At 40.2% G+C, this 17,495-nt stretch overlaps 1 protein-coding gene across 1 annotated transcript in view; it reads left to right on the top strand.

The window, feature by feature from the left end:
• EPHA3 (EPH receptor A3) overlaps nt 1-17,495 on the top strand; it is a gene marked incomplete at its 5' end in the record, with an annotated part of 136,707 nt that overhangs the window by 70,465 nt on the left and 48,747 nt on the right. Inside the window, 2 exons of the mRNA XM_009873398.1 lie at nt 4,275-4,430; nt 4,905-5,240. Of these exons, the coding sequence (XP_009871700.1) occupies nt 4,275-4,430; nt 4,905-5,240 (492 nt within the window). The remainder of the gene's footprint in view (nt 1-4,274; nt 4,431-4,904; nt 5,241-17,495) is intronic.

Here is a 17,495-nt window from a genome sequence, read left to right as displayed (position 1 = left end):
GCACCGGGGCTGGGAAGTCATCTGCTCTCAGGCAGCGCAGGCTCGGGTCGTGAGCTGCTGTTTACGGCTGGGAATTGGTGATATTGTTCTGTGTATAGGGGGCTGCAGGGCCTGAATACTAAAATACTTCTATTTACTGACAGCTTTATATTTTAATTTAAAATTAATTCAAATTGAAGTGAATCATGTAACCCTTGATTAGGACCGTGTTTTCATCTCAAGCAAGTTAGTCAAACACAGGCAAAATTGGCTTTACTGTTGAAAGACATTTGTGTTTCTTTAAGCAGTAGCTGCCATAGAATGCTGGATGCAGTTCCCCACTCTGTCTCTGAGACAGACTAATCAGTTATAGCTTAAGGAAATTCATTTTCATACAGTAACAAGGACAACCACAGTCCTGAAATTCTTACAAGTAGGGGACTTCAACAAAGCTCGTGCGGCTCGCACTCAAATCAAAGAGATTGAATTCAAACTGCATACAGTTTTAAAATAATGTTGCAGTTCGGTGTTATCACAGGAGTCACTGGGGCCTGCAGGCATCAAGCATCTGACTTGGAGACCTTCTTAAAAAGCAAAAACAGACAGCCTTGCTGTACAGTTTATGTCATGTATGTAGAAACTCTCAAGCTTTCCTTAACTTACTTTTAGTTTGCCGAAAGGTTTTTCTTCCTGGCCCATTACATCTACTTCTCACATCATTCCCCCTTGTAAGGGAAAGGAAAGTTTCTTAGCTTCTGGAAGATATTCAGGAAAAAGCAACTGCTGTTCACAGCTGGTTTACAGATTCTGTGAAGACTTCCTATTAGCCCTTTTATTTTCAACCTGACTAAAACCAAAGCCATGGTATTCACCTCAAAAAGCCAAACTCTCTTCCATCAGTCCATGCAATCCAATTTTTCTGATATAAAAAAAATGAATGCCTTTTGAAGTAATGGCTTCATTTTTTTCTCTTTTCTATCAGAATTAAAAAATGACTGGAAGAAGTATTATAATAGGAAGTACACTGACAACATTTTCTATTGACACTCCCCTTTCCAAGCTTCAATTTCAAGTATAATTGCTTTTGTTTTTCTCCTTTGAGCTGCAGTTGTGAATTATCTTAAATTGGTCTGACAGACAAAGAGAGAAAGCCTGAGAGGAAGACATGAGATCGGGATGCCCTCTCTAGAACATACCAGGGCAGCAGGGACCCAACTGGGACATCCCCCCACCCCAAATTCTTACTCTGCCATGACAGCAGAAGCACTAAACGGCAAAATCCCTCTCCTCCCGGAAAAGATAAAGCCTGATCTCCTGTTACCAAGGTGCTTCCTGCATGCTCCTCTTTTGTTTTTCTCTGCACCATCTTTTCTTAAATTAGTTGTCACCTGTCTTTCACCTGAGACATTAATTAATGGAGTAGTTTGATTCCTTCTTCTTCCTCATCCCAGAAAATCTGTCCACTTCCTATGCAAGCTTGTTTACTTATGTTAAATTCATTGCTGTATTAAACTGTTGGTGGTAGGTGCTTTGAAGGTATCCCAAATAAATAGTTCCATCTTGTAAAGGAATGCTCATTTGGTACAATGCCATGAATAAATTATGTTTATTAAGCAGTGGAAATTGTGTCTTACAGGGAGACCAACCATATGACAAAGTCTCAGTTTTAGTATATTAGACTTTTTCCAATATTTGCATTAAGCTAGTATATAAATTTTTTTAAAAAAAGAATAAATCTGCTATGTATCCATAAATGCATCTTGGTCCTGTGTAGGCCTGCCCTTAAATATAAAAATGTCCCTTCAAGCTGAGTAGATAGGATTAAATGAAACCATTTTAATTTAATACCTAGCAGTATGTTTCAGGGGAAGTTTTGGTGGAAGTGCTGTGTAATTAGTGGGACAGACATAGCACAATGTTTATTCCTTAATGTGTTTGCTTAGTTACTAGTGCAGGTGCAAGTGGGACTGGCATCTGTTCTCTGCCTGGCTCATTGTTTTAGGGCCAGCAAAGACGGTGCTGTGCTGACTGAGACAGTAAAATCATTTGAGGCTCCTGTGTCATCCCGAGGGAGACCAAAGAGGCTCGCTTTCAATATGGTACATGTGTCATGGGGCAGTATTTGGGAGGGAATAAGATCTGAGTCTCCAAAGGCTGCAGCAGTAATGACAACAAAACTTAAAAATCCAACTCTATTTCCTGCTGCGTTTTCTCTTACTGGAGGTGTTTAAGAGGGGCTTAGGTTTCCTTTCTTTCCTCAAGTTAAGTAGAAATCCCCAAGCGCCCTTGCAGCCTTTGAGGAGACAGAAAGACACAAAATGTGGGCTGAAGGAGGTCAGGCTGTGCCAAACTAGGTGGGGGAGGTTAGCGTTGGGCAATTCTGCTTTCACAGATTGTCAGTTGGTCCCATGCCTCAGAGGCTTAAACTCGGAGTTGTTTCCTCAGGGCTTGCAGGAGAGAGCTGGGAGCAGGAGATGTCTTCTCCAGCTGCTTTGCCAGTGTGGAGTTCGGGGGTGGCAGCTGCAGCCAGGTGCCGTGATTTGCAAAGGCTGTGAAGTGCTGAAGAGTGGACAAGCTTAGTGTTTCCTCCTGAAACATTTCATGCTTCTCACACTATGTTAGATGCAGCGTGAGAAGGGTTTTCTTTATTAAGATGTTTCAGAGTAGAACGTATGACTGTGTAGGGGTTTGTTCTTGCTCTGCATGCCAGTGCATTTCACTCAGGTGTTTGGCACCAGGAACTAATCAAATTTGCTTAACCAAGATACTCAGTTAGGTTTTGTTTATGGATGATAACATGGAAGCCCAACATCCAGTTTAATGCTGCAGCATTCCTCTCTCCTTCACCACTTGCAAAGATGCTTGGATTTTTATTCAGATTTTTTTGCGCCTCAGACTGCCCATCCAAACACTTTTCTGTTTGGACAGTGCATGAATAAACACAAAAGACCATATAGTCTTTTATCTTGGATTTTATATTATGTTTAGGAATCAGTTCATCTCTATAAGCAAAAACAAAACATGTGTCTACGTGTAGCTTTATACTAAAACTGGTGAACCAATTCTTTTGGCTTCAAATTAGCACTTAATTCAGCGGCAGATCCTGGGCAATTTTATGTAAGCCTAACTCCAGACTCAAAGATAAGTCATGTTTTTCTTTGTATTCTGTATTTATTTATTTAAATTCTATTTGTAATAAGGGCTTTCCTAGTGTGCTTGTGCATTAGGCAGTATGTGCTGTGGAACCAAAATGTAGTGCAAAAGGGGAACATGTTTTAAAATGTTGTCTTGTTGTATGTGTTTGCTGTAGGTATGAGTATAGACCAGAGAGTGAGTGACGTCAGCCAGAATGTTTTTACTTGGGAAATTCCGTCTGGAGAAGGATTCGTGTCTTCGGGCGAAGTAGCAGCTGAACAGTAGATGCTGCTGATTCTTAACTGGTTTTGGTCTCTTTTTAAATCTATTTTACTTTCAGCGGATGATATCATCTCAGTGGAGAGAAGTCAACAGTGTTATTTCACTGCCTGCGTTTTTCATAAAAAGTTATTTGTTAAATTATTCATTTCTGTAACTTCCTTCACAAGCTGGTTCTTTTTCTGATGCAAATGTGGCCTTGAATCAGTCTAAAACACAACAGGAGTTAAAACAGAGGGAGTGTGCCAGTGTTAATGAAACACCACCACCCAGAGCTTTTTCAAAAGCAGCTTTTACAGGTTCAAGCACCATCCCTAGAGAACTCGGCTGATGCAAAAAACACTCTCCTCATACAGACCATGCAGGTTCCTGATAATATTAGAAGCAGCTCATTGACCTTGATGCATGGTCCTTCAGAAATGGAACAGATCTTTCACTGTTCAGGTTATTTTCTTGGTTTTGCCTTTGCTGAACTGAAGAGACATAATTAGTTTGCCCTTGTAAATAAACCTTGGCAGCAGAAAGAGGATAAAAGGTAGCTTCTTATGCAGGATGGGGCCAAAGTTTTAGTTAATTAACCAGAAGAGAAGAAAAAATAAGTGAAATTCTCAAAAAGAAACATAGAAACTATTTCCTCTTAGTGGTGCAGTACACTGTTTTGTTTTCCAGGCAAAATTAAATGCAAATCCGAGTTGATGCATGAAGAGCTCTGTTCTGCCAAAAGGCTTTATTTCTATCAGCTTTCTCATTATGAGAAAAATCTGTATTTTTAGACCATAAAAGTCTGCAAAATGCCATCTCCATAAGGATAGGTCCCAGTCGCCTGTTAAAATAGAGGATATGTCCATGGGATTTAAAGCGATACTCCTGTTATTTTGCAGCTTGTCGACCCGGTTTCTACAAAGCCTCTGCCGGCAATGTGAAGTGTGCAAAATGCCCACCTCACAGCTCTACCTATGAAGACGCATCTCTGAACTGCAGGTGTGAAAAGAATTACTTTCGCTCTGAGAAAGACCCTCCATCCATGGCTTGCACCAGTGAGTAGCACCATTATGCTCGCGGCTGTCATTCTTGCTCCTCCGTCTGTATCTCAGCAGCTTGCTTGCTTCCTCTCATGTCCCATTGCAGTCAGCCATCCACTGCCTCCCATGTCTTCTTAAATGTTGAACAGACTACCAAAAAATTGATGGTCTAGGTTTATGTCTTTCTGTTTTCATTTTCTCTTTCCATCAGACTCAAGAAGGAGAGCTAGGATTTTTAAAATGTTACCAATATTTTCAGCCCCCAGTCCTGAACTGTACCCTGAGGGTACTACCTGTCCATAAGAAAACATGGTCCTTGATAGCCTAGGTCTTTAGTCCAGTGAAATATTTCAGGAGTCTCTACAGGAAATAACCAGAAGAGTTTGGTTATTTGTGGTTTTGACTTTTTGTAATTTTGCACCCTTGTTACTCCCATCTTAAAGCACTACAGAAAATCTCATCCCTCTGATTCCCTGTCTCCTTTTATAGGGCCACCATCTGCTCCGAGGAACGTTATCTCTAACATCAACGAGACATCTGTTATCCTGGACTGGAGCTGGCCTCTTGACACTGGGGGTCGGAAAGATGTCACTTTCAACATCATTTGCAAAAAATGTGGAGGAAACATTAAGATGTGTGAGCCGTGTAGCGACAACGTGCGATTCTTACCCCGTCAGACTGGACTCACTAACACCACGGTGACAGTAGTGGACCTTTTGGCACATACTAATTACACGTTTGAGATTGATGCAGTCAACGGGGTATCTGACTTAAGTACACTTTCCAGACAATTTGCTGCTGTCAGCATCACAACTAATCAGGCTGGTGAGTCTCTTTCTGATTACCCTTTCTTTGTTCAAAACTACTGGGATGTATGTACCTTTGTTTCCCTGTTTTACAGGAGGTGCTCTGACCTGTGTACTAGAGTAACTAATTGACTTGAATATGCTAGTAAAAGTGAAAGCAGAAACAAACGCAGTGTGTGTTGCTGTCAAAGGACCTGGCAGCATGACTGTTATGATTAACTCCCAGTTCCCAGTTAATAGTCTCTAATAGCAGACTCACAGGATTCCTTAGCCAGAATGTGTTTTATTAATAAAACCAGATTTTAATAAAACACTCATTTCAATAATCTCCAACATAAATTACTGTAGTAACCTTAGTGATTAATTTTGATTAAATCGAAGTGAAAAAATGCTTTGATGTTAGACACATAAAAAGCTAACATTAAATTAGAGAGGTTTAAAACACTGCTTGCTTTTTTTTTTTTTTCCCCCTTTACATGTTGTCTCACCAACTCTGAATTATTGCCAACATGATGGGGGGTGTGGAGCTGGATACTGAATTAAGTCCTGGTGTTGTAGTTGATAGTGTGCAAAGGGGACTGCTCTGCTTCTGTGGAGACTTATTAAAAATCATTTGAGGCCCTGCATGAGCACAGCATTGTGCCCTGACTGTCGGATCAGAGCATTTGTCACTGCTGCACCGTTCTACCATTTGGTTCTCATTTGAAATGGTTCTGTTTATCTGAAAGACCTGAAGAATCTAGACTCTTTGGCATTTGTTTAGGTACCATTTTCTAAGGAGCAATGTTTGCCAGTGACTAGATCCCGAAGTTTCTGTAGTTCTGCTCCATATAGCTCACCACCAGGAAGCTTTGTACTGAAAGCATGGATGTGTGCAGTAAGTCTTCTCCCACCTCCTCCCATCCTGACCTCATCCCCAAAATACCTACATTTCTGTCTTCCTCAAAGCACAAATCAAGTTGGCGTTGTTCTAAGTAAAAGTTCTCCTAGTGAGCTACACCACTGCCATGTTTTTCACTATAGAGGATGTATCTCTTCTCCTCAGATCACAGACCAGCCTTGGTGGGAGGCATAAAAATGTGAGAACAGGCTGTTTCCTGGCAGCAGTCACTGCATTTCCAAATGCTCTGGAGGACTCTCTAACTATGCAGTAGACAGACAGACATGAATCTACCCAATTGAAACATCTTTTCATGATCTCTTTCTCATCTAGGCATTGGCTTGAGCTTCGAAACTTGTGGTTTATGTCTATTCCAAAAAATTTGCTAGTGTTGTAGTTACATTTTTGGGATATTTATATTAGTGACTTGAGCAGCCTTTCTTTAGTTGCTCTCTTTTCTTCTGTTTTTTGTATCAGAGATACTGCCTTTCAGCCTGTTCATCACCGTAGCAGTTAGAAATCACCTGGGGATGCTCCATAGAATGAACTGTCTAGGATCAGTGAAAGATATTTCTCTGCAGAGTCCTCCTGCTTTGCACGTGCCTCCCCCAGGGCGCAGAGCTGGCTGCCTTTGCACTGCGATGCAAGGTGGATTTTGATTTTGGTTTGGAACATACAATTCCTGTGACGTGGTGAAGTCAATGCATTTCTGGCAATAGCAGCTTTGTTTAGTGTAACTCACAGGCTGCTTAAGCAGTTTGCTTATTTTCTAATTTTATGCCTAGCCCATTTTTGCTTTAAGTACATGTAGGTGGTGTGGGTTACTACAGGCTTTAACTGTGCTCTCTCTTGATCATGTCAATTGAGTTACAATATTAGAATTCCTCTAGTAGTTCTTTAGGTTGCTAAAATTACACCTTAAACACGTATGCAATTATCTTTTAAAGAGTAATTACAAAAACGCAATTTCTCTTGCATTCCCTTCCTGGTTAGATCACAAAAGGGGCATACCAGAAGCGTGGTTTTACCTAGTGTCATACTCAAACACCTGGGTGGGTGGGTTATAGAGGGAGGAGGTCTGAAGATCTTAGATTACATTATAATTAAGGGCTCAACTGGGGACATTTCAGAAAAAATAATTTAAGTGCTGTTGAGCTAGATCTGGCCAAATTACTCCAAAAGCCAGTCATGACTGGAGCTATTGTTTGCACTGTCTGACTTTAAGTACGTTCCTTCAGGGACAGAGGTTGGATAAAGCTTTGGTTACATGACTGATCTCTGCCAGACTCAAGGAAGTAAGAGAGGCAACTGGCTTTGGGAGCTTGTTGAGGATGGGGCATCACATGGGGTGATTTGTGACAGATGGGCATATCCTGGGGACAGACCCAGCCTTGATTTGAGAGCAACATACCCTTGCAATGGATGTGATGAAGTTGCAGTTTTAATCCTGGATTTTCAGTGTCCCTGTGCTTTTTTTCAAGCACTGTCCCATCCCAGCTTAGTGAAAGCTGTTCCACAGGGTGTTCCTCACCTATCCAAAACACTGTTTTTCAAGTATGTGAGTTTCCAGGAGCCTGAGGCAGAACTGTGGAATGTTTCACGTTTTCTAATAACAAAAATATGATTTTTGTGGCAGTTCTTTTGGCAGTAAAAGTCAGACATTGTATATATTTACTTTAGATGAACTGTTCAAGACAGGCATTGGTTGTTGACATGTTTGCTGGGTCTCTGAGCTCCAAAAGCTTGTTGAAAATTGAACAAACATTTCTGGCCATGTTTCTCACCCCACAAATGGCATTTCTGCCTATGAATCCATCACCAGCTTTATAGATGAGAACATGAATAGTACTAATTTCTGTAATGGCAGCAGTTGGGAGATCTGCCAGAGTGTGTTAAAATAGTATTTTAAGAGTCAGTCAGTTTGCAGGAGAGTTCCATTTTTGTATGTAAACAGAGCATATACACATGTGCTTATACATACTGTAGTATACATATACATGTGGATACACAGACACAAAAAAAGGGTCTCCTTAAACATTGCTGAAAAGTTCACTGATACCTTTACAGTGACTCTGAGTTCTAGGGTCTGTAACTAGGAATCTCAATCAGATTTTCCTGGAGAGTTTTCAAACCTGATCTAGAAGTAAAGGAATGATTTTATGAAAGACATGCTTTATTGTCACTTCTAAGGTTTTTTATATCCAGACCCTGATTCTGCGGGTGCTTTGAATGCAAGAAGGATAATACATTTTACAATACAAAACTGTTGTTAAGCCGAGATCTGCTCCCCTGAATTGAGGGAAATATGGCTAGACAGGTATGACACTGCAATATTTCTAAGTCCTCTTCGTCTTTCTGCCTTTGATGTGGAAGTAAAAGAGAAAGGGCACCTGTTTCGAATCAGTTTAATTTGCGGATCATCCTCTTTGATTGCTCTGTAATACATGCCTCCAATTGCTGCCTGATACTGCTTCCTCTGAATTATATTGAGGCATTCTGCTGCTGCCCAAAGAAAGCTCTCACCTCACGTCAATATGCTGCATCAGGCAGATGTTATCTCCTAATAACATCAATCAACCCCATTTAGAAAGGGTCACTGGCTGCTACAGGAGAGGATATGGAATTCGGTACCCCTGGAGAGTGGCGTGCTAATTGTGAATGTGCCACACAGAGAGGCTGACAGCTGTGCCATGCTGCCTGCATTGTTGCTAGTGTGCTCGGGTGCCTGGGCACAGATATTCTAGGCTTACTGGGTTTTCTGAACACAGTTTATGGAATTTTAAAAAATGCATTTGCCTGTGAAGACCAGAAAGTTACCCTTTCCTTGGATCTTTATAAGTAACCCAAAGGGAAAAGACATTCAGGCTGAGTCAGGACGATTCTGTATTTACTGTCTTTGGGCTGTAGCAAGCAGAAAACTCACACTAGAGCCCAAGAAGGTTTTAACTGGGAATAGAGTATGGAATTCACTGAAGAAAGACTAAGATTTGGTAGGGACAACACAATCATCCTATTAGGTAATCAGTTTACAAAAATGAGAGAGGAGATTTTCCAACGTGAACTACAACCATTGAGTCAGGGACATATTTGAGCTGAATATTTTTCCAGATGCTGCCTGAGAAAGTAACAGCTTTTCTGCCCTATCATTACTTTTATGATATCACACACTGTCATAGAGATTGTAGGTATGACTCAGGAATGCTGGGCAGGAAGATTAATATTTTAACCCAGGACCTAATTGCCATAACAGCACTTTAAATAGACATATTCTCTGCAGTGATCTTTGTGATCTAGAGGAGACAAGGAGAACTTTCAGAACTTGCGGAAGTCTGTACTGTTAGCAGATGTTAATCTATCAGGTGGGTCTTAGGAAGCCTTGGCCGTTCCACTGGTATCCTAGCACACTACCAGTACTGTCCCCATCCTTTCCTCCCACAGATCGGGTGAGAATGTTCACCATGCAAAAAGTGGTTCTGTTTGTTTGATCTAAAATCTATTTGCTTAGTTTTGTTTATCTTTGTATTCTTTCGATGTAGTGACTATAAACTCAGGCAAACAATGTCATAGTGACATGTCTAGTAAATAATAAAGACAGTATTTGCTGTATTTATTATGTAAAACAAAACAAATACTGAAAGGATCGTCAGCTTGTTGAAACTTGGGAAAGTTTCAAAGTGAGCAGTAATAAATAAGACTTGCTATATTCCTAAAGGGGGCTGCACTTCCTATCTAACAAATAAATGTAGTATCTGTGTAAGCATAATTCATCTAAGTCTATTGATTACAAGCATATAACTAGTGATAAAAAATTATTTAACTGCTTAAAAGCTAAGTCAGAAAGATATTGTAGCATCTCCACCTGTAGAAGTATTCAAAACCCCCGTAATCAAGATCCTGAGCAACCTGCTCTGGCTGCCCCTGCTGAAACAGGGAGTTGGAGTAGATGGTCTGCAGACGCCCCTTTCCACCTCAATCCATCTGTGGTGGTTGTGTGCCAAGAGGATAGCAGCAACTGGAAGGAGACCAGGTAAGAGACTGGTCAGTAATTATTGTCCTCTTTCAACTCTGACCTTATCATCCATGTAGCGAAGCCTTCTCAATGAAATTTGGGTGAGTAAACTCTCCATATACTTACTCAGGTTGGAGAGACAGTAAACCTATGGGTGCAGAGGGGCTGTAAACCTCAATATCGCTGCTTCAAAGGAATTCAGGAGAGTGTTGTTGAATTACTGATTTTTGTTATTTAATAATGATAATCTCAAAACTCTTACCATTTATCATGACACATAAGGTCTATGCATATGTTAATATGGAAAATTGTGGTACGATCAGCTTGCTTATGGAATACCTCCATGAGACTAGATGGTTTTAAAGGGAGAGATCTGATTTAGTTAAATTGCCTGTGGGCTACTGCTTCTTTCCTAAGCTTTTTCATCACTGAGCCTACAGGATCAGTCTTATTCATCTGAGTATTGTACAGCATTATTGTATTCTATGGCACTATAGCAGACAACTATGGTACTCCCCCTTGGAGTTAGCAATGAGTAAGCTGAGACCTACTTTCCACTAACTAGCTTTCCCTATGTGAATATTAGGATGCTTGATTACAGGGGAGGCAGTTTCAAATTGCATGTAAGCATTTCAGTTCAACTGCTGCAGACCTCTGCATAGTCACATTTGTGTTACTCTAAGAATTAGTTTTTTCTTACGTTTTCATGTTAAATTAATTGGGATACTCTAAAGGAAGAGTACCTATTTTGAGACTTGAAGTGTTTGTAAACAAGTTCACAGTATTATAGTTTTACTGTGGAGACAGATAATTTATCTTCAAAGATGTCTGTGGGCTTCCTAGCTATAAGAACTGTGTAAGCTCTAGAATATTAACTGCTGTCCCAAGAGAGCTTGACTCTACATTTTTATTTTTAATTTCCATATACCATATTCAACCGGGTCTGGATCACCATGCAGGGTAGCAAATCCAGTTGTCCAGGTTAGACTGGAGGCACCATAGGGGCAGAGCAAAGAGAATGAGCAAAATCAAAATCTGGTACAGGGTAGATGGGATTCAGGTGCTTTTTTCGTGATGGCATTTTCCCGAATATAGCAGCTACCGCATGTCAAGCTGAATATTCTGTCTCCAAATCCCATCTCTGCATGTTCATCTTCCTGAATACTTACCCCTTCTATCATTTTTATGTGATTCAGTGTCTAGGATTAAAAAAAAAAAATCATTAGCACAAAATTCTGTGAAAAGAATTACATTTTCTTTATTTTCCAGATACAAATGTGCTGTTTCCCAAACCCTAATTTTTTAAAAAACCTCAGATCTTTACTGCATGCCTGATTGTACATGAAGTAGACTGGTTTCTTTCAATCACTAAAAGCACAGTGTAAGAACTTTAAATATAGTTTTGTATTTGTTAGTTCTTAAGGACTTTAGACATTGCAAACCAAGTTCTCAGAAGTGAAGCTATGAATGCTGGTAACAGCTAAGTTCAGCTACAATAAACCAGTGTGAGTACTAAATTGATTCCAAAGAGTTTTGTGCTGCCACATATCCTGGCATCAGGAGATGAACAAAGGGAACATGTAACAAGAGACTAACTCAGATTTTGCCCTCAGTTCAGTCCAGCTCTTCCACACAATACATATAGGATTCAGATAGGTGAAAAAAAATAAAAATCAGAGTATAAATAGGAATCTCTGCTTATCTGCTGTAGAAAGAAATGCAGAGGAAACACAGAAGGCTTTTATGGGCTAAATTCTACTTAGAGATGTCAGTCTTTTCCAAATAACTATAGAAATTTGTTACAATCCTCAATTAAGTGCCTAAAAATTCCTAAACCTGAGTTTTGGTCGCCTCACAGTTCATTTGTGCAGTCTTGAAATGTTGATTCCTTTCTCTGTGTGACTCTTTTCATATAGGAGCTTAAAGAGGGTAAGTGTCCCGGGTTTCAAACTGAGACATTTGTGCACAGCTAAAACCACACATACCCTATATCATCTCAAGCTTCCATGGAAGAGCAGTAGTCTGGTTATCAGGAGTCTTCTCCTTTTATCTTTTATATTTCTAAAACTCAAAAAGCAGAATAATTCATGTAGCTTGTTTAATCTGTTGCTTAATCATTTAACCTATGCATGAGCAGGTGTAAGAAAATAGATGCCTGCGATAGTAGCTGTGCATATGCACCTGCATGTGCTAGTATCAGATCTGGAAATTAACTCTGTAATCCATGTTTCTTTCTCATTTGTTTTTCGGGATTAATTACTAACAATGTGATAAAAACACATCAACCAGATATTTTCTTCAGGTGTAAACTCGAAGCCCAGTCTCTTACGTATATTGAATCAAATTTATTTTTATTTCTCTTTCCATCTCTTTCTTAAATGTATTAGCTGTCAAATATAACAGTTTTGGAACACAAATGGTGTCATTGTTGAAGGAGAAGATAACTGATAATGCACTATAGAGTTTTTGCAAGGGACCTGGAAAAAGCTTGAGAACAAAACTGACCATTAAGTACAGAATTTAGGATTGTTGGGAGGAGCGTCTTAAAGGGTAGATGTAGCTGCTTCGTAGTATCTTGATATACACGTGTCATTTGCAAACTGAAAATTTCAGGACATCCTTTGGTTTCAGGTTGAGGGATAAACATTGAAAATTGAGAAAGAATCAGTAAATTTTTTCAGTAAGCAGACTCCCTTGATGCCCAGGAAAAGTTGTTTAAACCTCCTCAGAACTAGAATTTTATTTGCCTGAAATCTGCGGCTTCGAGGGAATAAGTTCAGCATCAGGTTGAGCACCAAGCTTTGTTTCGATATATGTATTTGATTACCTGCATGGACTGTGATGCTATTTATGTGTTCAGCCTTTATTCTGTTAAGCTAGACTGTACTTTATTCAGAAAACAATGTATGATGCTCCCTGTTTAAATAAAATCCATATTTAGAAAGGGTTGTGTGCACTTTACAATCTGTATCCCAATATAGGTCCCTTAAGTAGGTCTGTCTTTTAAGAGAGACAATTTGAGAAAACCACAGATATTTGGTGCATGATACATTTCTTTCTTTCCCTATGGTCCTTATAAAAAGGACAAGAAGATAGACTTATTAAAAAGTGAGCTAATGACATGATGGAGGGAGTCTCTGGTTCACTGACTGTTATTACAGCTGTGCCCCATTACGTACTGAATACCTAGGACATGCTTGTTTTTTTGAATGACATTTATCTTTTGAGTTTCAAACATTCCTGGCATAAATAAAGATTTTACGCTTTTCAAATGTGTTTTACAGTTTGGCCCAGAGGCTATTCAAGGATCATTTTAACTCGGTAAAACTCCTCCTTTAGGGATATAAAAGGGAAGTGTTTTAACAATGTCACTCCATGCATAGCCTGTTATTAGCTGGAGACATTCTGCTTGCAAAGCCTTTGATCCCTTTTCCCCTGAACGTCAAGGAAGCTCTGCCGACGCTTCAAAGTCAGTGACATACACTGGTGTCCTCTGTGGGCTCACAGTCCTCGTGTGAACGCTTGTGACCTTAGAGAAAGTTCACAGGTGAAGTTTGTGGCTCAGCCAGTGTTTTTCACTTCCAATGCTTTTAGCTACCTTCCCCAGAGGTCATAGCAAAGTTGTATTTGGCAATCGGTGGGTGACGGTTTTCGCTGCTGCTTCTATTTCAGTCTTTAACATGAGGCTGTGCCTGTGGATTCTCATTTAATAGCTTGATTCGGTAAAATAGTAAAACAAATGTAAGTAAACAGGGTGCTTAGCACTCAGTTAAATAATGTTCCTTATAGTTCTGCCTCCCTTATCTGTTCTAGCATTCTCAGTAATCAGAGAGGGAAATAATCTGTGTTCCTCTTGATCATAAACAAAGCTATCCACTTCCTTTGCTTCTTGAAGCTATTTCATCCAGACAGTTTGCAGGCTGTGAACAGCTGTTTCTTTGGGTTTGAAGACTATTCCTATCAATTAGGAATTATTAATGAAATATTTTTTTTAAAGCCACATTTTAATATAAGACCTAGTTATAATTTTGAAAGTTACGCACTCCTGCATGTTACAGTCTTCGCACAGATGAATCTTTGGCTTTACTCTGTCCAACTACATAAGCTGATCTGAGCCTGAGGTGCTGTCATCCTGCTTGTGTAGCCAGGTACCCTCTGAAGCTAGACCTTGTTTTGAAGCTTAGAGTTTCCTGCTTCTAAATAGTACCAACTTCCCAGTGTTGTGAAGTGAGTGTCCTTGGATTTTGTAAGCTTGACACCAGAAATCCATCAAGGAAGTTGCATTTCTTTGCTTCTTTTTGCTTTTCTTGCAGTGTCTAGTTCTACAGCAGAATATGCATGAAAGAGTTTTCTTACTAGCATTCCTTCTAGTAAACTGTATCTAAATAAACAAACTATGTAAAACCAAACAAAAACAAAAGTTCAATTACTCCAAAAATCCAAAGCAAAGTGAAAGGAAGTGTGATCACCTTTGAAGTCTATTTCATCAGAGATTGTCACATCCTGGTTAACCTTTGCAAAAGCAATTGGTCCAAAGCAATCTGTGAAACTACCAAATAAAAGTTTGATAAATATTGTTTCCATACACAGTGCTTTCTGATCAGGTTGAAAATATTTTGAAGGAACTTACTGACAGGCAGTTTAGGAGCTCTTGGTGATTGCTTGAGAGAAATACCTTATATCATAAATTCATTATCTGAGGGCAACTGTCTTCTTCAGTATTGGATACTGGCATTTCTAGAGGTAGTTCTTAAGTATACTTCTTAAATTATGAATAGGTTTTCTGCGGTTGAGGTAATAACTAAGCTTTCACAGAAAGGGAAAGCCTACTCAGCATCTGACGGTTGACATTATGGGCATGGGGGATAAATTCTTCTTTCTGAAAACTTCACATCGGGAAACCAGAGGCTCTAACATCCTGTAATGTAAAGTAACAATGGGGTAGGAAAGACAAAGCAAAGGTGTTTATTTTTAACTGATACAGTCTTAAAACACATTCAGTGAAAAATATGAAGTATTGCGAATCTCCTGCCATCACCATCCCAAACAGAGAACAGAAAGAATAATATTTGTGTTATGAGTACCTTTGGGCAGAATCCTTATGAAAGCATATATGACATTTGTCTTCTCCTTGAAATAACAGCTGTGAATGCCATGGCACCATAATTTTCAGTTTCTGAAGTCAGTGCCTTCTGCAGCCTGATACTTCCCAAACGGACATGGCGTTTCTATGATTTATTACACACGTGTTAAACACATGAGCAAGTTTTGTTTGCTCTGTGGAAAACATTTGCTATCTCTTTTAATAAAAAGAGGGAGAAATGGGAACATGAATGTGAAACACTTAATGACGCTTGCTTTTAATTTAAAATTTATTTGTAAGAGTGAGAAATGAGCTCTGATAATCACTTGTCCAGTGACAGCTGCTGCCCAGAAGGCTGCCTTTCTCTGCGCTTGAGAGTGAAATCAAGCAGCTGCCTTTTAGAGCAATTCCCACTGAAGCTGCTTGTTTTCCCCTTTCCAGTTCCCTGCTGCTGTTCCTTTGTGGCACCTGTGCAATGCATGCAGCCACTGTGGAGTCTATGACCACAGCCCGGAGCCCACCGGGTTCCAGGTGTGTCTGGGTACTTCTGCCATAATGCAGGCAATCGTCCCTTAAAATATCCATGAACAAGTCAGTCTTTAAAATGCTTTGCCCTTTTTCTGAGAGAAACATTCATGGCTTTGTTCCATCTGAAGTTGGCCTGCTCATATTGTTCCTTAGAGTATTGTCCTATTTTTTTCCTGCCACATTTTGATGTCTGTAAATGCCCAGATCTTGATAGCCCTTTCTCCAGAAACTGGGAACCTTTTCACCTTCTTCTTTATGATTGCATCCTGAGAGAATCCAGCCGGGATTTGGTGTGAGTGTCCTGCATGCTGACATGGGCCTCTTGCCATTGGGATGGCTTAGGCTCCCTAACGCCTGGTCCCTGATGACATGAAAGGACAGGGAAGGTGTGTTGGATTCTGCTTAATGATGTTACGGAATCAGGTGACATTTTACAGCCCAAGTTGTAAAAATACATTGAGCCTGCTTCAGTTCAAGGAAAAGGTGCGGGAACAAACACAAGTACTGTACAAGTTTAACTATGTGGCCTGGAGATTAAAGGGCAAAGGACTGTGTCTGCATGCACATTGAAGAGGTGGATAATTGTATCTGGAAGAGGAGTGTGTAGGGTTTAGCAGGTTTCCAAAGTGCTGTTAAAGTGCGACCTGTTTCCTCCCCCTGCTGCCTCCTGGGAGGCATCTGGGGACTCAAGGCTGGCTGAGCCTTCTTGGAACGTGCTTCTGGGATCAGCCGTGCTTCAGCACAGCCATGTCAAGGGAGGCAGCGCCTGTAACTGCACTTTAAGGGGAAAGTAAACAGTAATGAAGTCAGAGAAGGTTTAAAATATGCAACCCCTGCTTTCTGTGAGCAGGCTTCAGGAATAAACCCCTAAGATGTTAATCCACAGACTAGACATTGGAGATGTAAAGGATCCAAGCACAAGTGTCACAGTTCATATAGACATCATGTTAATGTGATCACATCGGGGAGATGTGACATCGTCATTCTGATTTGTGAGTCATTCTTTGCGACTGTCATGAACTGAATGCTGTTTGCTAGTGGAAGGGTTGGATAAACCTAAAGACAAGAAGGACGGTTCACAAAACCCCAGATGCTGTGTGTGTGAAATGTGTACGTGCAGCACTCCAAGCAGTGCCAGACCATGCCATGCATAGGCAGCTAATGCTGGGACTGAGGTGAATTCTCCTGTGTGTCCTGACTCCGTGGGCATGACACCAGATTTCTAGAGAAACTGCATCTAAGCAAGAGTTTGGGTTGTTCATTCAAACGCTGGTATTTCCACTTTGACTTTTATGATAGCTTTGCAAACTGCTGGTCCTCTAAGACTTGCAGATTTGGGTTTGAGTCCCAGTGGATCCTACTGTCAGATGCTGTAGATTTAATTTTCAGATTATGATCTTTATTTACTGCTTTTCTTCCACTTTACCTCCTAGGGGCATCACAGGCCCTAGGAGAAAAATTATACATTATATCAGATGACAGTATTATGATTAGATAATAAAATCATCAGTTTTCTAAAGAAAGAGAAAGGAGCAAGCCTTCCACTTTTTCAGCTGTGCAGAAGTTGCAGTTTGGGTAACTCAGTTCTGCTGGCTCAGATACGTTCTTCATCACTGTCTTTCAGCATAGCTTGGAATATTTATTCTCTGATGCCGATATCTGGTTGCAAGCAAAAGCTGGGAGTGAGCGGGCCATGGTCATTTTAGAATAAAATCCTTCCCTAAAATTTAATTTGTGATCTGGAGACCTAAGCAAGGAACAACAGGACTTTAAA

This window comes from Apaloderma vittatum, unplaced genomic scaffold (assembly GCF_000703405.1).
Source record: "Apaloderma vittatum isolate BGI_N311 unplaced genomic scaffold, ASM70340v1 scaffold11837, whole genome shotgun sequence".
In the NCBI taxonomy this organism is placed as follows: Eukaryota; Metazoa; Chordata; class Aves; order Trogoniformes; family Trogonidae; genus Apaloderma; species Apaloderma vittatum.
The sequence above is the reverse complement of the archived record's forward strand: the minus strand, read 5'-3'. Positions and strand labels throughout refer to the sequence as shown.